Genomic DNA, 21,313 nt, shown 5'->3' on the forward strand with positions numbered 1-21,313 from the left:
AACTACGTAATTTTATTATGTACCTAACCTTATTCACACCTTTTCTTTATTAAATTCATTTGCGATATTGATTTAATCGAACATCGATATTACTGTTCTATTATTATGATAATTAATCATTCGGAAATAAAAGCAATCAAATATCTCGTTTATCCAGGTAAAACATTTATTTCCTATCTATTGGATAGCTAATTTCATTGTAATATCTGTATTAGATAGTCTAGTATTAAAATAAAGCTCAAAAATTACCTACTACGGTACTGTCGGGCCGAAACGAAACATTTTGCTCAATAATAAAAAACCTTTTAATCAGGCCCTGACTCTTACCCCAAGCGAGAGAAAGACAATACCATTCCATCTCGCTTGCTTGCCGACCGCCAAATCAGAGAGACCGCTCGAAGTTGTGGAGCTGTTCCGTAGTTAAGCTGTGGTAGCGCTCTCAAATACGAGCCGCCGATCGCAAAAAAACCACGCAAGTGTTCAGCTGTGTCGGCTCGTACGAGGGTAATGCAGACGTTGGCTATCAAAATAAAATAAAGGTTCACTTACCGGGGTGTTTCAAAACAATCAAACTATATATTTAATATTATTGTGACCCATTCTGTTTTAGTTGTAGGTATTTAAATAAAAAAGAAAATATTTTAAACTGTTTAATTGATTGAAGATCATAATTATAACATATCCTAAATTATTATATTATACATTACATGCATACAATCATATAACTAAAAAATAAGAAAAACGACATTAACAGTAATCTTAATCTGTTTCATTGCTGAATAATACTTGTTCTACACTTGTTTGTGTTGCTTTTGGTTCTTTTAATCTTCTAGCCTCACCTGAAATATTAGTTTTCTTATTTTATCTTAACAATAATGTTTTATAACAAATTGTTACAATTCATCAAATAAATCAAGGTAAATTTATCTGTATAAAAAATTACCACACTTACTAGTTTCTCCGCTATTTTGCCATACATTTTTTGACGGGACAGCGTTATACAGCAGATTTGTTCTTACGGTATTACGTATTAAGGTTTTTTGAGGAAAATGTAATTCGCAGACTTTTAATTTATTACTACATTCTTCTGGAGTCATATTGGTATACCTATGATTATTAACAAATCCCCAAGAATAAAGACATCTAGAAATATTATTTACAATTTCTTTTATACTGATGAATATGAAAAAAAAAATATTATTATTATTATTGTCTCTCATTTTAATAATATTATTACCCTCTATTATGCATAAAATAAAAATATTTAAAAAATTATCATTCAAAACTATACGATTATATACGATTATACTAAAACAATTCTATAAATTCTTACCTATGTTCATCCCTGGGCCACCGAAACAATGATATTTCTGTCCCTTCTCTAGTCAAACATCCATTAACACAACATATTCGTGGCATTTTATCAGAATCCTTAATAAAATCAGAATCCTTAATAAAATCCCTAATAAAACCAAATCGCAAAACAATCACTATAACGTTCTAGCACAGTATAGTAAGTAATTCTACCTACAAATAGCTACTCTGTGAGACAACTGTTATACTACTTTAAATATGCTATATCAGACAGCCGGTATATGCATTTCGCCCGGGAGCGACTTCGAGAGACTTAAAAAGAGTAGCGTCCGATATTCGAGTGAGATAGGCATAAGAAGAGGCGGAGCGTTAAGTGAACCTTCTAGTCCTGTTATTGTTCGGTGCTTTCGACTTTCTCAATTTTTATTGTTCTTTCCAAGAGCCATAAAAAATTTTTGCGTCTTTGCAAGATTTTGTGTGATTTTTTTTCTAGGTTATATTTTGTTTGCGTGTTTTTTTTTTATTTTTATTTATAAAACCACTGTTATGGGGAAAATGGGAAGAAGTTGGAGCCGTAGAAGCCGCCGCAGCGCTAGCCGAAAGGCTTATTGGCGAAAGAAACAGTAAGTATAAAAGGTCTATACTTTATATATAGGTGTTTACTTTATATACAAAGTTGGTTATTTATGATTTTTTATAAAATTGTCAAAGGGTTTAATAAATAAAAGAGACTCTTAAATGTCATGGGTCTATGTGTCATGGGACTATGTGGTTGGCGCACGTGTGGAGTTGGTATTGCAAAAAGGGATTGAAACCTTGGGTTGGCGCTAAATAGTGGGTTAGGTAGTCGTTTGAGCCCTATTTAGGGACTGGGATAATAGTTAGGAAAAGAGGAATTATCGGCACAAACACGGGGCGGTAGCCCTGTTTGTATGTGGTAATAGGACGTGATAATAGTTGATAGCAAAATGATTAACGTTCTGTCATAGGTATATAATTTTTGGAGTTTCTGCTTCTCTAAAATTATTCCTGGTTACATTTTCCCAAATTAATTGATCATAATAATGTATGTATGTACATATACAAATGTTATTTTAGAAATGCTTTTCAACAATGTATAACATGTTTATTTTCGGTCAAAATAAATAATAAAAAAAAATAACAAAATGAAAATTTCATAGTAGTAGGTTTTGATATTTCTATTAATTCTGCTAAAATAATACCTATTTTAAAAGCTGGGGACTCTGATCAAATCGTGAACTACAGGCCAATCTCATTACTCTGTAACTTCTCAAAAATTTTCGAAACTATCCTGAATCGGTCGCTATTTAGTCACCCAAAAGAACTCATCTCTGTAGACCAGCATGGATTTTTTAGCGGGCGATCTTGTGTTACTAACTTATCCTCCTGTCTGTCTAGCCACATCTGTGAATCACTTGATGTTAATACTCAAGTCGATGTTATTTATACCGACTTCCAAAAAGCCTTTGATCGGATAGATCACTATATTTAATTATAAATTAACTTAGTATGGTTTTTCAGGGAGATTATTTAATTTATTTCATTCCTACTTGATTGGTAGATCTCAATATGTTGAATATGAGAGCTTTAAATCGAAACTTTTTAACGTAACGTCGGGTGTGCCACAGGGCTCGAACCTGGGTCCGCTCCTGTTTAGTTTTTTTATAAATGACTTGATTGAGTCACTCACTTGTCATAGGCTGGCTTTTGCCGATGATTTGAAGCTATATTTAAATGTATATGGTTTGAAGGATTGTGTTTTTCTTCAGAACTGTCTAATACATTGGAGGTATGATGCGCTGTTAACAGGTTAGGCTTGAATGTGGCTAAGTGTAGTGTGGTCAGTTACTCTAGATCAAAAACACCCTTAAATTTTAATTACTTTATTAATGATACTATTTTGAGTAGATTAGAGCAAATTACTGATCTTGGTATAACCTTTGACTCTGAATTTACATTCGTTCCACACTTCAATAACATAGTCAAGTCAGCCCTGAGAATGCTTGGGTTCATAATTAGAAGTTCTCAGAGTTTTACTTTGGAATCTACATTAAAACTGCTTTTCTGTTGCTTTGTGAGCTCAAAACTGGAATTTGGCTGCATTATATGGAACCCGCTCTATCAGAATCATGTTGGTCTCCTTGAATCTGTTCAGCGTTTTTGGCCTTCAGGCAGGATGGCATATATCCGGTAAGAGGGTTTGATCATCAGCAACTATTGGAACGCTTCAATCTACATCCATTACATCTCAGAAGAATGATCTTCTCTGTAAAATTCCTGCATGGGTTACTGAATGGATTCATTGATAGTCCTGTACTTCTTTCTGGTGTACGTTTCATGGTGCCTAGGCTTAATGCTAGACATCCCCTAACATTCTTTCTGCCAAGGCCTCATACTAACATCCTGTTGAAATTGCCACTATATACAATATGCGCTATATTTAATCGGATCTGTCACATGTGCGATATAAATTTCTCTCCGGTTCATGTGATTATCGATATCTTGGTGGATCATTACTCTTGGGATTAGGGCCCATGTGTTTAACTTATAGTTAGTAGGTATATTGCAGTTAGTGATTATCTTGTTAAACTTTTATAATTGGGTTTTTATATCATATTAATAGTTATTTGTTCTAATTTTTTGGATAACTTTTGAGAATGTGACTTTACTTTACTCTTTTTCTTTTCTTTTCATTCTTTTAGGTTTGTTTGTGTGTGTTTTTTTAACTATATTTTTCATTGTTTTGCAACTGTTTCCTGTTATTGGGCAAGTTGCCTGTTGGAAATAAAGGCTTATTATTATTATCATTATTATTAATTATTACTTTGAATTATAATTGACCATACAACAAACACTGCAAATGAACATTTTGCGATTAAAGTATATGTTTAAATAAGCCACCATTTCCTCCCACGCACAACATACATCATCTCATTACTGCCTTACAGGTTTTTTTTTGAATATTTCTATAGTAAATCTGTTAACAGCTTCTGTAACAGCAGTTTCGTATAGCCTACAGTAAACCACAATTTTGAGAAACAGGGTCTCGCAAACCAACTTACTGGTACCAGGTGGCCTATCCACTTGTTGGGAAATGAATGAAAACTTTAGAAGATAATATTATTGTATATTATAAAAAATTGTACTTTCATAAAAAATAAATTATTAGTTCTCACACCATCTAATTCTAAATATATCAGTTTTTGGCCACCCATTTTGCCCAGCTTTGAAGTCGTAAATGGATAAAATAGGAAAATGTACATGGGGTATTTTATTAAAGGTGTATATCTTTTATCAGAATGTAACAAATAAGGAAAAAGTTGCGCAATCAAGTGCCTTTAAATATCTAATATCTACTACTTTGAACTTGGAATAGCAAGTGTACAGGGAAAAAAAAAAAAAAAAAAACTTTTTATAAAATACTTTAGTTAAATCTTGTTTATTATAAAATCTACAATGATGAAATTTTCTGAGTGCGGGTAAAAAAAAATTTATAATAGAGTAAAAAATAATGTGGGACCACTATGTTGAATGCGGCCGAAGTCAACTTTTCATTTTTCTTATGAGTGCCATGTTGAATTTGCACATTTTCAAATTTTTCTTTAAAAATGCTCTTCAACCATGTATAACATATTTATATTCCTCCATATTTATATATGGTCCTAATAAAAAATTAAGATTTTATGGTAGAGACTTTGATATTTCTCTTCAATTTCCCCATAGTAATGTTTTAATTACCCAAGTAACTGTCAAAGTAGAATTTCTTGTCAGTGGCAAGTGTGTGTAATTAATTGTGACTTAAAAAATAAGTTTTAAATTATAAGCTAAAGCAGAAGAATTCTTTGACATGATCACATAAGCGAAATGCCAAGACATCAATGTTTTTTTCATCAAAGTTTATACATCAATGAACACCTTAACCGGTCATACCATATAAACTAGCTAATAAAAAAGTTAAATTCTATTTGTTATGGTATTAGAGTAGTTGGAAAATACATGAATGAAAATATACATAATTAAGAAATCTGTGCTTCACTAACTTTGAATGTATTGTTAAATATAGCATAATTTTTTACAAAAAGGATTGCATGTTACAAAATGTTTTTATTGTTCAAAAAAGGTTGATAAGAATTATAAAAAAAAAAAGGGTTTTCTTCAAAGTTGTAAAAAATCTAGGTATATTGTATATAAATGAATATATATAGTATAGATATATATAGTATAGATAGGTATTATTATGACATACATATATATGTCATTTTTATATATGAGTGAGGACGCGCAAGATGGAACCAATTAATTTAAAATTCAGGGGTATATTCGAAAAAAAAACGCTCTGACACGAGTTATGTATTTTATATTGAAAATACACTTTTTAAAAAAACTAATTTTATTAAATATGAGAACCAAAAAATAACTACGTTCAAGACGAGAATTAATTATGGAGTGTTTTTCTATATCTAATATCGATTAGTCGTAAGCTAATTAGTATAACAAAATAATATTCTCATTTTTATTGTCTGGTTTTTGATTTTTGTTATGTAGTTTTGGGTAAACTTATTTAAAATGTTAAATATTGTGAACTAATTTATATAACTGCTAGTCTGCTAAGGGTAACAACATTGATATATTAGAATTTTTGAATTGTTTCTACCATAGCACATACAGATACTCCGGTATCTAGGTGCTTTATATTCTTAGAATTGTAATATTTTATATTGAAGTTGAATATATTGAACTTGAACTTGAATATAAACTAAGCATAACAATAATATAAAATAAGCACTTTCATCAGAACCTTGAGGTCAATGTCCGGGTTGTACTGGAACTGGGTCACATAACTCCTCCCTCCTCAAGTTCGGGAAACATGGGTAACTCTGTTTTGCGAAGAGGAATCTGGGCATCGGGGTGTTCTTTCTTAGGCTGCTTCTTCCTCTGCATATATTTCCATGAGCCATAAGCCATTGCACATAGGATGAGAATGGCTAGCATCGCTGTAGGGGTTATCCAGTGGTAATTTGTGGTGGAGGTTTCGATGAGATGAAGGTTGACTGAAGACAACGTTTTTTGAGCTGCAGCCAATTCTTCCAAGTTCACCTCTTCTAGTTGAAGGTTTGACATAGGAATTTTTGGGCCTATGTCTGAGAATTTCGGTAGCTGCATCACATACTGAAATTCTGTTTTCTTCTCCTTCGCGTAGATTTTGTTCTCTATCTCGATAGGGCAGTCCGCGGTATGGTTATAATGCTGGCCTCTTTGATTTTGTGTAGTCCTTGTTGACATTGGCTTCATATAATGGTTCCTCCAGATGGTATCGCAAGGATTTCTTCTCCGTTGAGACGGTGGATGCTTGTTTTCTTGTAGTAGACGTTTATTACCGGGCATTTGTTTATGGTTGTAGTTAATAGTTGATATAGGCATGGATCGTCTTTGGATAGTGCATTTTGTTTACAAAAATGTCTCCTATTTGGGGGCACTCTTCTTTTGAAGTCCAGTAGTCGTTTTTCGCAAGCATAATATAAGGGTTGGATAGAGAGATTGTTTGGATTAGGATAGGGAAGGGGTATATTTTGTATAGTGTGAATTCTTTTGGAGAGGTAATTGGTGTGTGAATAGAAAATAAAACTATTTTATTTTTTATGATTACTTGAACTGATAAGAATTTGTAATAATTAATAGGTTCATCGAATTTTGGGACGTGATTTTCGCCATATAAATTTGTAATATTATTTATCATTTCGGTGACACAGCTTGGGTTTATTATTGAGTTATGCATTATGTTTGCATGAGCAAAGGATATTGTGTTTTTTATGTTATTTATAATTTGGTTTATGGTATTTAATTGAAACATTATGTTATCCAATATAAGGGATGCATATAAGATTGTTAGCTCTACTTCTAAACTTTCTAATACTTTTAATTGATTTGAAATCGTTTTTTGATTATTCGTAAGTTCTTTAATGCTTTTCGTATAGGTTTCCATAACGCTGGTCAAGATGATATTTTTATTATTTACTTCTTGTTTTAAGTTTTCTGTTTTTGGTTAAGAGTGTCAAAGTATTGGTCGAATATTTTTTTGTTGTCTGAGTCTAGAGAGCCAAATAACCATTTATTAATTTTACCAACAGCGTTGAATAGTCCTCGTTGCGGTCTTAGGGGTAGTGTGTGAAACAACTTGGTATTTGATAGAATGGATTCTAAAAATTGATATGTTTGTGAAAATTTTTGTCTTGTTAGGGTTGCAAAATGTTCTGCTTTATTTGGGTTCGTTAGGGTTTTATTTGAGGCATCTAGGATGTGTTTTATATTAAATAAACAGTTTTCTATCTGTGTTAAATTAATATGGTAAAGAGCAGTATGCTGGGAAATCGTAATAAAGGTTATGCCTAGAGATGTTGGAGGGAGAGGATGGACTTTTTTTATTTCTAAGGTTGTAACGATGCGTAGTACGAGAAGGACCAGGTAGTGCTTCATCTGAAACGATTTTGCGTTGAGGTTTTATTACGTTTTTGTAAATGTTTTTCTTTGTATTTTTATTTTGAGAAATAATGACATTTTCTTTAGTTGTTATAGGAGGCTCAACTTTTTTATATTTGTTAGTTTCTTTTACTTTTGATTTTTAGGGAAAAGTTTTAGTAAATAGGGGTTGGTCAGGATCTACGCTAATTTCTTTATTCATGGCTTTTTTATTTTCCGAGTGTTCTTGAATGTATTGTGTCAATTTTTGTTCTTCTGAAAGTTCGAGGGGATTTTTATAGTCTAGTTTTCCGCGAGCAATTTGGAAAGGGGTGTATTTTAATGAACTATGGGTCGAATTATTATACGATTGAATAGCATAGTTCATAAGATTGATGATATTTTCTTTGGGCCTTTTACTTTTGAGGGTTAAGATTATTTCACTCAATGTGGAGTGTAGGCGTTCTATGGGGCTGTTTGAGTTTGGGTTTCGAAGGGTACAATAGTGAAGTTCAATTTGATGTAGGCTGCAAAGGTTTTGAATGACCTCGTTTTTAAATGTCGAAGCAATGTCTGTTGTATTATATATGTATAATATGACAAATATACTATACATATATATGTATAGTATATTTCTGGGTAGGCTATAGTGGTTGAAATAAATAATTAATTTATTGGCAATTTCTATAGTTGTTGGGGTTAGTAAGGGTACGCTTGACCTAATTTTGAGAAACTGTCGATGATGGTTAGGAATGAAGTATTATGTGTTTTATATACATTAATGTATAAGGGATCGAATGGTTCATAACCAATAGGGGTGGGTTTGAAGACTAATTTATTTGGGTGTCTTTCGTATTTTGTTTTTTGGCATACTTCGCACAAGTTTACGTATGTTTTTACGTCATTTTCAAGGTTTGGCCAGTAAAAATGTTTCTTTAGTTTTTTAGCTACTATATTTTCTTGAATTCCACGGTGAGATGTCTTTGTTTCATGGTAATATTGTATTTTAAGTTGTTGTTCCCCGGGGTCTATTATGTCTTCAAGTAGAGTGTTAGAAATGTATAAAGTAAAAGAGTTAGGGGCAAAATATTTTTGAAAGATTTTTAGGATGAGTGGTTCAAGACTTATTATTATTTGTTATTTTTAAAATGAAGGCAATATGTGTGCTTTGGGGTGAAGTGTCCTTTAATAATTTTACAGATTGTTTCTTCAATAGGGTCATTATTTAAAAATATAAAGGTTTTTGTACGAAAGCTCCTATTGTTGAGTTTTCTAAACTAGAATGTTGCGTTTGTGAGTCACTCTGGGATTTTGAAATATTGTTATTAGTCTTAGCAGGTCTTATAACAATGTCGGATATGATGTTAATTTTTGGGTTTTGAAGAGGTGGATTTTCTTCTGAGAGGGAGTTAAGAATATCGTCAAGATTATCGTAGGGTAATTTTGGTATTTCGTTTGGGTCTATATTAGGGATTATCGAAAGTTGGTCATCATCTAAAATGGGGTCATTTTCTAACGGATTAATTTGAATACGAGAGAGGAAGTCTGCATTAGTGTTTTGTTTGCCCTTTTTGTATATAATTTGGTAGTCGTATTCTTGTAATTTAAGACGCCATCTGACTAGTTTTGAGTTGGGCTCTTTAATAGAAAAAAGCCATTGTAGGCGTTTATGATCTGTAATGATTTTGAATTTTGTGCTGAAAAGACAGGGCCGAAAATATTTGGCTGCCCAAACGATAGCTAATAGTTCCTTTTCAATGGTACTATAATTGATCTCAGCTGGATTTAAGGTTCAAGATGCATAAGGTATAGGTAAATCTGAGCCTATGGGGCCTTGGGATAATATAGCGCCTATTGCGAAGTTAGAGGCGTCGGTTGTTAGGTTGAAAGGTTGTGAAAAATCCGGGTGTTGGAGGATAGGGTCATTCATTAGTATGGACTTGCAAGTTTCACGATTGTGTGAATTATTTTCTGATTTTTCTTTAGGCAATTTGTCATGGGTTTTGTTAGGTGGGCAAAATTTTGAATAAAGTTTCTGTAGTACCCAACTAGGCCTAAGAAAGATTTAATTTCTTTAGTTGTTTTTGGTATAGGGATTTTTTGGATTGTTTCTAGCTTTTTAGGGTTGGGTTTGATGCCTTCGGGTGTTATTAGATGACCAAGAAATTCGACAGATTTTTGGAGGAATTCACATTTATCGATTTGAATTTTTAGATTATGATTTCTTTTAAATACAGTTTTTTGATTGGAGAGGTGTTCCTGAAGGGATGTGGAATAGATGATTATATCATCCATGTAAACAAGGCAAATTTTTCCTTGAAGGTCTTTTAGAACGTTATCCATGATTCTCTGAAAAGTGGCAGGTGCATTCTTGAGACCGAATGGCATGCGAACATATTCATAGTGCCCTTTTTCGACACTAAAAGCTGTTTTGGGAATAGATTTTTTGTCCATCTCGATTTGGTGAAATCCTGAAGCCAAATCTAGAGTAGTAAAGTATTGGCTTCTACCGAGTTTGTCAAGAATGTCTGAAATATTGGGAATTGGGTATCGATCATCTATAGTTTTCTCATTTATTTTTCTATAATCTATGACGATTCGGCATTTTTGGGTTCCTGAAGCGTCAGGTTTTTTTGGAACAATCCAAACTGGGGAGGACCAAGGGCTGGAAGATGGTCGAATGATATTGTCATTTAACATTTGAGAAATTTGTTTTTGGATTTCTGTTTTGTGGATGTAAGGGTAACGATAGGACTTTGTATGAACTGGGATCTCGTCTCTTGTTTTTATTTCATGTTTAACCTCGTGGCTAAAAGATAATTTTTGATTGGGTTTGTGAAGAATATCTGAAAATTCTAGAATTAACTTTTTTAATTCGGTTTTTTCTTCTTGATTTAGATGTTGAGATCGGATAAGAATAATAAAATCGCATTTTTCTCCTGTTTTTTGAGGAGTTTGATACTGAGATTCAATTTGTTCTATATTAAAAATTTCGAAACTCTGACTTTGAATTGGTTGAGCTATTTTTTCAATGTCACTTGGTCTAAAATGGGGCGTTTTACTTTCGTTTGTAATGTTGCGCAATTTTATAAGGACAGTGCCATTTTTTACTACCAAAAGGGATGAAGGGATTTCTAAACCATCCTTGCATTGATAGGGTATCAATATTTCGGTGTTATCAGGGATATTATTTTGAATGTTTTTTATAATAATAGACAAGGGTGGAATTTCTAGTTTTTGAATGTTAAAGTCGTCACGATAAGCAATTGGCATTTCTGTGTCGTCATTAAATAATTTTTTATTTACAATATCTATATTAAGGTTTAATTTACGAAGGTCTCTAATACCTATAATACCATCGAAGTAGTCGTGGAAGTTATATAAAATCAAGTCAAGTTTAGTAACAAGGTTAAATTCTGTCAATAGGGGTATATTGGCTTTAAATTGGGTTTTTGCGTCTCCAGTGCATGTGGTAAGGGTATGTTTTGAGGTGTAGATATGATCGGGAAAGTATTTTTCGGCGAGAATGGGCCTTATCAGGGATGTGTGACTGCCTGTGTCAACTAATAATTTTGCTGGTGGATTTTTGATTTGAATATATGGTAAAGACTTAATTTAAAAGGTATTAAGATTTAGGGAGGATTGTTTAGTATGCTGTTTTCTTGAAAATTTTCCTCCTGATTGATGAGATCGTGTGATTGTTCATCTTGATAGAATTCAATTGGATATATCTTTCAGTATACTCTGTACTTTCTTGATGATATACATCATCTTCCTGGGTATCGAAATAATAGTTTTGGTAATATTCGGGGGTTTCACTATTTATATTGGATAGGTCCATTGGAGAAGGTGCTCTGTTTTGAAACTGTTGGGGTGTTTTGAATTGTTGAGATCTATAATTTCTTTATTGGAGCGAGGGCATTCGGCTCGTAGTGGACATGGGTATTGGAGGTCCAGTTGGCATATTCGAATTTTCTTTTGAAAACACATTTTTTTGTTTTCCGAAAACCTGTTTTTTTGTGGGGAATTGATGCTGAGCTGGCCGACTTTGAATATTTACTGGGCGGCTAGGAAAAGGTCTATTTGCATTATCGTTTCTTTGAGATTAAATTGGGGTTGGTTGATTGTATTTTTGGGGAGTTACAGCAAGGTTATTCGGGTATGTCATAGGTTGGTGGTAGTTAAAAATGTATTGGTAATCTGTTTGTAATTGTGGGGGAAAATTATTAGAGGTTAGAGTTGGTTGCCTTTGTTGGGGCATTGATTTTTGTGGTTTCGGCGGTTGAAAAATGGGTTTAGTCTGGGTGGGCATGAATGAACGAGCTTTGATTTGTTGTTTAGGTATAGAGTGGTTTGAAACGATTGAATTTGCATCTTCAAGGTTTTGTGGATTTCTAAACATTAAAATAGTTCTTAGGTCCATGGGCGAGTTAGACATTAAAACACTTACGGATGTGATTTCTGTTTGTTCGATAAGAGCATTCTTAGTTTCTTGACCAATTGTTTGGTCACTTGTTATCTTGAGGCAAACACGGGTTTTTAAATTTTTAAGTCTTTCTATAAAATCTAGAATATTTTCGTTTCTGTTGCGTACTAGAAAATTGAGTTGTTGTGAAAGTACTTGTCTGTTTAGTCGATCTCCAAATTTTTGTCTTAGGGCAATTTTAATTTGAGGCCAGGTTGTTATATCCGGTCTACAAAGCAAAAAGTCGCCCGCTTCGTCAATAATTTTTGAACATATGGACGCAAAGACAAATTCTTTTAGGGATTCGTCAGCCGTATTGTTGAAATATCTATTATAGAACTTATCTACGCTAGCAATAAAGAACTCTAAATGTTCACTTTTTCCTGAAAAACATTTAATTGTACGTGCAATATCTTTAGCTGCTGTAATAGTTGCCATATTATCTAATTCAGGCGTTCGAGATAATGAGATATTTGCAATAGTATGAGCTAAATTATCGATATCGACGGTGAAATCAAAATAACAATTAATATTAATTGTGAAATAATTCGGAAATATTAAAATAAAATGCTTAAATAGTAAGATTAAAATTAAAAAGGGGTCCTACACAATTTTACGAAAATGTAAGTAGGTAAATGGTAAAAATAAAGAATGAGATTCTTAAAGTAAACGAAAATACTTTGTTATTTCGCACAATTAAGAAAAATAAAAATTTTCACAATAATTATTAAAATAAGGAAGGAATGAAGGATCACTTACGATTATGCTGCTTCAAGTCGCAACGGTGACTTCTTCTAGGTTCTTTACTTAGTAAATAGTAAAAACTAACGATTTTTGGATTTTGTGGTTTCAGGAATCTCGCACACGGTTTCCAAACACACAGGTGTCCAAAAGATCTTCTGAGTTACGACCGACTGCGCCAGTTATGTATTTTATATTGAAAATACACTTTTTAAATAAACTAATTTTATTAAATATGACAACCAAAAAATAACTACGTTCAAGACGAGAATTAATTATGGAGTGTTTTTCTATATCTAATATCGATTAGTCGTAAGCTAATTAGTATAACAAAATAATATAAACTAAGCACTTTCACAGAACCTTGAGGTCGATGTCCGGGTTGTACTGGAACTGGCTGACATAACTCACGTTAATTTTTATTTCTTGTCGCGATTTTTTTGATGATGAATTCATGTATACAGGGTGGACCAAAAATGAGCTACTTAGTAAAAGTCGGTAAATATCACCGTTTTTGTGGAAATTGGCTAAAACCAAACTAAGATACAGCACCTGAATTAATTATTTTAATAATAATAATAATGCTAATTCATTGCCACTGTCAGTATTTTTTAAATTTGTCACTGTCAGTATTTTTTACATGATATTAATTCCCTTTTTATTACGGTTAAGTAATGCAAGATTACACTTTTACTGAATACGCCGATATGCTTTTAATTTATGGGGAAGTTCGATGTAATGGTAGAGCTGCTTCTCGACTATATGAAGAGCGGCTTCCCGAAAGGCGAATCCCAGCTCACACACTTTTTGAAAGGGTCAATCAACGGCTCAGGGAGACTGGCTCCGTTAAAATAAAACGCCAAGATAATGGCGCGCAAAGGAACATCCGAATCCCGGATTTGGAGGAAGAAGTGCTTCAGCGATTTGAAGATAACCCATCAGTAAGTACTCGAGCAGTAGCGGATGCGATGCATGTAAATCATGTTAGGGTATGAACGTTGTTAATGAACAGCTTCTTCGACCCTACAACCTGCAAAAGGTGTGATCATTAGTACCCAATGATTTTATGCCCTGCGTGAATTTTTGCCAGTGGTTTCTTAACCGGTGTACAGAAGAAACTCAATTTCCAAAATATGTCCTTTTTACTGACGAGGCTTTATTTACAAAAGAAGGCATTTTTAATTCTAAGAATAATCATGTGTGGGGTGAGGAAAACCCTTATGGTATTCATTTTAGGAGCTATCAACATAAGTTTTCGGTCAATATGTGGGCCGGCATTGTTGGAGAACGCTTAATTGGTCCAATTATGTTGCCTCCTCGTTTAACGGGAAATATTTATTCAAATTTTTTAAGAAATGTACTGTCAGAACTATTAGATGATCTGCCCCTAAATATACGACAGAACTTATGGCTACAACACGATGGAGCGCCAGCTTATTTTTCACTTATTGTCCGCGAGTTTATAAATAAAAATTTTGGAAGGCGCTGGATTGGCCGCGGAGGCCCTGTCACCCGGCCAGCGCGCTCACCAGATTTGACACCCTTAGATTTTTTTCTTTGGGGGCATATGAAAAGTCTCGTATATGAAACTCCAGTCGAGTCAGAAGAAGACCTGGTGGCCAGAATTTCCTCAGCTGCTGAAGTAATCCAAACCACGCCTGATATTTTTAACCACGTCAACCTTAATATGGTGCGTAGATACAATAAATGTATCGATCGTGGCGGCCGGCATTTTGAGCAATTAATATTTTAAGTTTATTTTTGTAATACCAATCTTTAATAAAATTTGTTTATGTTTCTAAAATTGTTAATTTGTTGGTTTTTTATTACACTTAAAATCATTTAAACATTTTATGCCTCAAGGTAATTAAAGTGACAGTTAATTAATTTGAGTATCAATTTAATAAAGTGGCTACCTTAACTTTTTTTAAACATTTATTTTTTATTTACGCCAGATTTTTTTTTAAATTGTTTATTAATAATAATAGGTAATTCATTTTTGTATCTCATAACTTGCTTTTCGTCAATTTTCACAAAACCGGTGATATTTACCATTTACCGACTTTTACTAAGAGCAACTTTTTTATGTAAAAAGCATAGGAACATCATAATCTAATGCCCAAACGGGCAGAAATTAAATTCTTAAAGAAATGGGCCTAAATTTACCAAATACCCCCTGATTCTGAAGCCCCTGGTAAATATTTTATTTAGTAGGTTCAAAAGAATAAACGTACTAACAATAATTTACCTCCCAAAATTGGTTGCGGTAGCTAAAGTAGTTCCGGAGCTATTAAAAAAAAACTAGTTTTTAAAGGTTATTTTCAAAGAGCTCTAGCTCCCTGAGGAAGCTTTTCCGGACCCATGTTTATATGAACTTTTGTTTTTCTTTTGACGTTTTCTATCTGCCCTAGAAGTTTGTAACATGATCAACGGAACACCCTGTATAACGCAAGTTGTTATCCAAAGGGACAGGTCTGCAATAGCAGTCTGGTTTCTTAACGAAAAAACATCACAAACAAAAAAATTCTAACTGACATAATTTATGACCTTAAGACATGCCGATTCTAAAAAAAAAAAAAAATTTCCCAGGAAGACCCCAAAAGCAAATACAATTCTTTAATAAAAAATAAAACGAATAATTTCAATGAATATCAAAGAAATGCATTATTCAATGGTACCTACCCACGTTTAGAAGTGATACTTTCCAAAAACGTTTATAGGACTTTTTTAGAGAAAAACTGGTGATCAAAAACTTGTAACATATTTTATGTGTTTAAAAGGCGATGGTCTCAAATTACAATATGAAATTTTGTTTGCCAAGTTGGAATAATAAAATTACATAAAATTTATCTTCGAACATTCAATTAAGTAAAATCTCTATTGTTGTGAGGAATTCATAATGAGTTACTTATTTTATTGGGTATTACGTCACTTATAACAAAAATCTATTTAGAAAATATTATCTCACACGCTCAAAAATTGAAAAGAAGAAGAAAATAGAATTATTCACGTATTTAAAAGAAATATGAACTCAAACCTTTAATGATATCTTTCGATATACTTAATTTAATAAGTATTTAAAGTATTGTCAAGTTAGGAAGGAGTTTTGAAGGAAATATTAACGAGAAATTTAAAAGATAAGTATATTTTGTTCATATTTTTAATTTAATTTAATTTTAATTTATTTACCTTGATAACGGTAATAGATATATTATCTACGAGACGTTGGTTCAAATTAGGTATTTTTATTAAGAAAGTAGGTCTTCTTGTTGTTATTATCGTTTTTAATTTTAATATTCCTAACAAAGTTAAGTAGGATATTGAAATCAATAAATAAGCTCAGAGATTAATAGCTCAGCTCCTAGGTATAAAAAAAAATCTATTATACCTCAAGTAAATTATTGTATTTAAAACTGAACTTAAGTATATCGAAAGGTATCATTAAAGATTTGAATTCATATTTCTTTTAAATACGTGAATAAGTCTAATTTCTTCTTCCTTTCAATTGATTTTTTGAGCTTGTGAGATAGTATTTTCTAAATTGATTTTTGCTATGGATGACGTACTACGATATATGATAAGTGACGTAATACCCAATAAAATAAGTAACATTCAATTAGACTCGACAATAAGATCGGCTTCATATAGAGGATATGAACTCGGGTAGAATAGTTCTACATAGGTATATGATGTGCGATTAAAATAAGTTGATACATGCATAAATATCTTATCTACTAATAAGAAAATTTTTAATTTTTTGTAGTTGTGTTGCCACAGATCACAGCTATGCAAAACGCGATACCTCAGTCACTATTGGTGAAAATATGATGTCGAGGTAACTATATAAAATTATTAAATATCAGATGATTTTTTTGTTTATTTTATTTCACATTTGGATATTTTTTTTTAGAAATACTAATAAGGAATCCACTACAATATCAAATGTAACGGTGCCATTGTCAATTTGTCAAGATGATGATGAAAGCGTTGTTATGTATGTAACCAGAACTTAAGAAAGACATATTACCTATATAACTGAATTTTTTTTTCTTTAGCGAGTCTATGGTTTATGATGTACCTGAGCTTCCAGTTACGATTTATGATAATTCCAATCCTACTAAGGTTTCTGAAAAAATTGATGAGTATGTGGGAAAAATTAATGGTATATTTTAATTCAAATAATATTATTTGCAGTATTTTAATGGTCAACAATGACAAATTTTGTAATAATTCTTCCCAAGATGATGTTACATTGAATGATTTCTCTTTCATAAGCCAAGAAGAATATGATGAGTAAGACCAACAGCATCTTACACATATATAATATATTTCTGCATATTTTATTACAGAATTAACTCACACGAAATTGAAATTGAACGAATAACCCGTCCAGAATCCACAATTATTATTGGCAATAGAATTGTTGAGGTGGAACGTTTTGCAGAACTTTGTATGGAGTTGCAATTTAAGCATAGCCAGATTTGTACTCTAGGCCTTCTTAAAGTTCATAACGAAAAACGCAAGGGACTTGTCAGTACTGTTGTGTTTCGTTGCAATATGTGCTCTTATCAAGCAGAATGCTCTACTCAGAGAGGCATTAAATATTAAATACAATTATTATTTTCTAGTAACATGTTTTTTACCTAAGGTGATAAAGACGTCCGCCTGCAACTAAATTATGCTTGTGTTTGGGCAGCATTATCTGGAGGTACTTCCTACAAGACAATGACAGAGTTTTTAAGCACAATGAATATACCTCCTCTGTCGTTTCAAATGTTTCACTCTCTGGAAGAACAGCTTGCTGAGGATTGGAAAAAGGTTCTTTGGAAAAACTTTGAAGAAGCTGGAGTCGAAGAGAAGATGAATGCTGTAGCCAACCATAATATTGATAATGATGGAATTCCGTGGATAACTGTCTATGTTGATGGTGGATGGAGCCACAGATCTTATGGACATCACTATAATGCCGCATCTGGAGTAGTAAGTATGATATCATTATAATAAGGCGCTTCATGTACTTTTATGTTTGGTGTCGTCATAATAAGCAAAATTTTGTTTTTAGGGTGTGATAATAGGTAAATACAGTGGAAAAATATTATTTCTTGGTGTAAGAAATAAATACTGTTGCGTCTGTGCAAGAGCAGAAAATAAAGGTGAGAAACCGCATGAGCATCTCTGTTTTAAAAATTGGAATGGGTCATCTGGTGCTATGGAGGCAGATATTATAAGTGAGGGGTTTCGAGAAAGTATTCGCATGCATGGTTTAAAATATTTGCATTTTATTGGTGATGGGGATAGTAACGTGTATGCTAAAATTCAGCAGACTGTACCTTATGGAAATGCAGTGAGGAAAATTTTATGCAAAAACCATGTAATTAAAAATTATGGATGTGCGCTATACAAAATCAGAAACAATTCGAGTATTGCTCCAAGTGGCAGAAAGTTTTTGACAGCAAACTCTATTAAAGAGCTTAAAAATATAGCAGCAAAAGTCATATATATTAATGCATATGGGGATGTTGAAAAGCTAAAGACAGATCTGGAAAATGGCCCTTATCATGTTTTTGGAGACCACCATAATTGTGAGCCTTCCTATTGTGAAAATATTGGGGAAATTAGCAATAGGGTTGCAGAAATGCAAAATTCTGGTATTTTCAATCACGTGACAAAAGCACTACAGAAAGTTGTGGTAAGACAGGGCCACAAACTGATTAAAAATGAAACCAATAATAGATCTGAGATGTTCATGTCATTGCTCTGCAAGTTTAATGCTGGCAAGCAATTGAACACCATCCAAAAAGGTTCTCTGCAAGCAAGAGCCTATTTGTCTGCTCTTCGTTATAACAAAGGTGCTGACTGGCAAAGTTCAACCTGGATGGACACAAGAAAAACGTTACCAGGCGCTACATTCCAAAAGTACATTAAAGCAAATAAAAACCGACATGAATATGACAGTATACGTAAGGCAGAGATGAGAGTAATGGCAACCAAAAAAAAACCAGTCGCATTTAAAAAATACAAACAAGATTCAGGATATGGTCCAACTGCCGCAAAAGGTTCCCTCACACAAGAAGAGTTAATATCTGAACGAAAAAGGCGCCTAAAACGACGTCTTAAAGAACGTAAGGTATGATTGCTTATATCTAAATACTTTGCTTTGTAATTGAAAATACGATTTTCTTGTCAGGTAGCAATTGCAGACATTCATGACATTGAGCAAAAAATAACTGGAGATATTGGGGCAGAGGGGAAGGCCAGTGGGGAAATAAATCATGAACTATTAGACTAATTTTAAACTTAGACGAGAAAATGTTAATGTTTAGTGTGAAAGCGTGAAAATTACGTCACCCGAAATCATGGCTCTAGCTATAAGTGATTTAAACAAACTTACTAAAAAAAAATTAATTCAGATAATTATGCATAAAAATATACCAGATGGTTGTGGTGCATACAGTGATGGAGTTTGTAAATTTTTGGAGGGAAATACTAATAAAGATACTGATAAAGTTTTCTGTGAAGGATTCAGCAATCAACATTTGTGTTTCAAATTAGCTTTTCAATCAAGACGTTTTACCTTTCAAATATTTAATTTGATCATTATAAATATATGTTACAAAATTTTTGACTCCCTAATTTTTTTCACGACCAAAAAAGAGATTGTAAATATTCATCCTGTGAGAGTATGTACATTTTAAACTGTTCTGATAAAGGGAAATAGTAGACTTCTTTAATTTACTTCAGACCTCATTACAAGAAAAACATGGATTGAGATATGCAATGTAAATTCGTTCTGATAACTTCTCTTCAACAAGTTTTAATAAAAACTGCTGGCTTTACACTATAATACACATTTATTTAAAAATTTATTCGCAGTGCCTATTTTTATCGAATTTATTTGCAGTGCCTATTTTTTACTTTTATTTCATGCTTGTATTATACCACTTCCTGTGTTCTCTAAGACGAGACAAAGGTTTAGATTCTAAGAGACCTGAGACCTGAGCACAAAACAAGTTCATTTTTAATTTACTGAATTGTCTGTCTTTCAGTTAAGTTTTTTTTTTAATATTATAGTTCTAACTTATGTTCAGCAAATATATACTAAGTAAGTAATATATGCTATGCGGTTTTCATTTTTAAAGAGTTCATTTTGTACTGCGGATAGATACATTTTTAGATAATACTCTGTTATAGAAGTTTTAATTGCTCTTTAAAATCTATTTAATTTTCCTTTAGGAAACAGAAAGAACTATATATTAAACAAAGTTAATTCATTCAGCTGTGATATTCAGATTTTTTTTTACAAAGAATATTATACATTTTTATAGAATATTTAATTTAGGTGTAGTGATATTTTATGTATATATTAAGAGATAAATTCGTTTATTTTCAATTTTTGTTAAATAAAAATATCCATTTAGATAATCTAAGAGAGACTTTGTATGTTATTTTTATCTTTTTTTTGCCCTTTGTATCTGGGTCTATCATGTTTTGTTTTTACATTATTTTTAGTAATATAGATCATGTATTCTTTTAAATTTTTTTTTTTTATTTTTATGATAAACACAAGCACAAGAGGAAAGTCCTATGTCACTCTTGGAGTGGTGCTTGCGCGAAGATATTTGTGGGCATTTATCTTGAATCGCTGCAGGTTGTATGCGTCGGGAAATATGTGAGGTGGAAGCCCGTTCCACAAGGAAGATGTTCTCCAGATGAATGAGTCCCGATACAGCGACGTCCTTGGGGTAGGCAGGTGGACTCGATGTTGATGAGCCGCAACTGCTAGACGCGTCCTTCTTGCCGGAACAGCCCTGGGTGGAATCAGGCCTGCCAGCTCAGAGGAGCACTTACCGTGATAATAACGGTAGAATAAACAGAGATCAGCCACCTTTCTCCTGTGCTCCAGACTATCCAACTATTTGTCAGTTCTGGTTTGTCGATAAGACGAATAGCTCTCTTCTGTATAGAATCTAGCAGCTTTAAGCTATGCTTGGGTGCAGAGCTCCCAGACATGCGAGCAATACTCGAGGGAAGGGCGTATTTGAGTCTTATAAAGAGTCAGCAGCTGTTCTGGTGTATATAGTTTTTTCGTTTTGAAAAGCACTCCGAGTTTTTTGGATCTCAGCAACGTGGTCTTGCCAGGACACACTGTTGGTGACTTCGACTCCTAGAAGATGTAAAGATGATTTCATTGGCAATGTTTTCCCTGCCATAACCAGCTCCGAGCCACCAAGGTTAGTCTTCATCGTAAATATTGCAGCCTGCGTTTTTTTAGCGTTAAAATTGACCAGATTGTTATCGCCCCACTCCAAGATTGCT

At 32.9% G+C, this 21,313-nt stretch overlaps 2 protein-coding genes across 5 annotated transcripts in view; one reads left to right on the forward strand and one right to left on the reverse strand.

Moving 5' to 3' along the window:
- The window catches only part of LOC126736529 (uncharacterized), a 109,197-nt gene that overhangs the window by 47,875 nt on the left and 40,009 nt on the right, over window positions 1-21,313 (reverse strand). The window lies entirely within an intron of this gene.
- Window positions 1,531-20,439, forward strand: LOC126736527 (uncharacterized). 2 transcript variants are annotated; one of them, XM_050440916.1, is made up of 9 exons: window positions 1,549-1,937; window positions 16,761-16,832; window positions 16,908-16,991; window positions 17,053-17,139; window positions 17,192-17,290; window positions 17,347-17,591; window positions 17,646-17,977; window positions 18,060-19,124; window positions 19,185-20,439. In XM_050440916.1, the coding sequence occupies exons 1-9, from the start codon at window positions 1,573-1,575 to the stop codon at window positions 19,284-19,286; spliced, it is 2,451 nt and encodes an 816-aa protein (XP_050296873.1). In that variant the 5' UTR covers window positions 1,549-1,572; the 3' UTR covers window positions 19,287-20,439. The 2 variants fall into 2 exon arrangements, with proteins under 2 accessions (XP_050296874.1, XP_050296873.1); XM_050440917.1 differs by lacking the exons at window positions 18,060-19,124; window positions 19,185-20,439 and having other exon boundaries at window positions 1,531-1,937; window positions 17,347-17,788.

Source organism: Anthonomus grandis, chromosome 5 (genome assembly GCF_022605725.1).
Source record: "Anthonomus grandis grandis chromosome 5, icAntGran1.3, whole genome shotgun sequence".
In the NCBI taxonomy this organism is placed as follows: domain Eukaryota; kingdom Metazoa; phylum Arthropoda; class Insecta; order Coleoptera; family Curculionidae; genus Anthonomus; species Anthonomus grandis.

Excerpts from the sequence above, each read along its gene's own strand:
- LOC126736527 (XM_050440916.1), top strand. The coding sequence starts at position 1,573 with ATGCTATATCAGACAGCCGGTATATGCATTTCGCCCGGGAGCGACTTC. Across the intron at positions 17,291-17,346 it reads AGCCAAGAAGAATATGATGA|AATTAACTCACACGAAATTG; the intron begins GTAAGACCAACA and ends ATTTTATTACAG. Across the intron at positions 19,125-19,184 it reads GACGTCTTAAAGAACGTAAG|GTAGCAATTGCAGACATTCA; the intron begins GTATGATTGCTT and ends TTTTCTTGTCAG.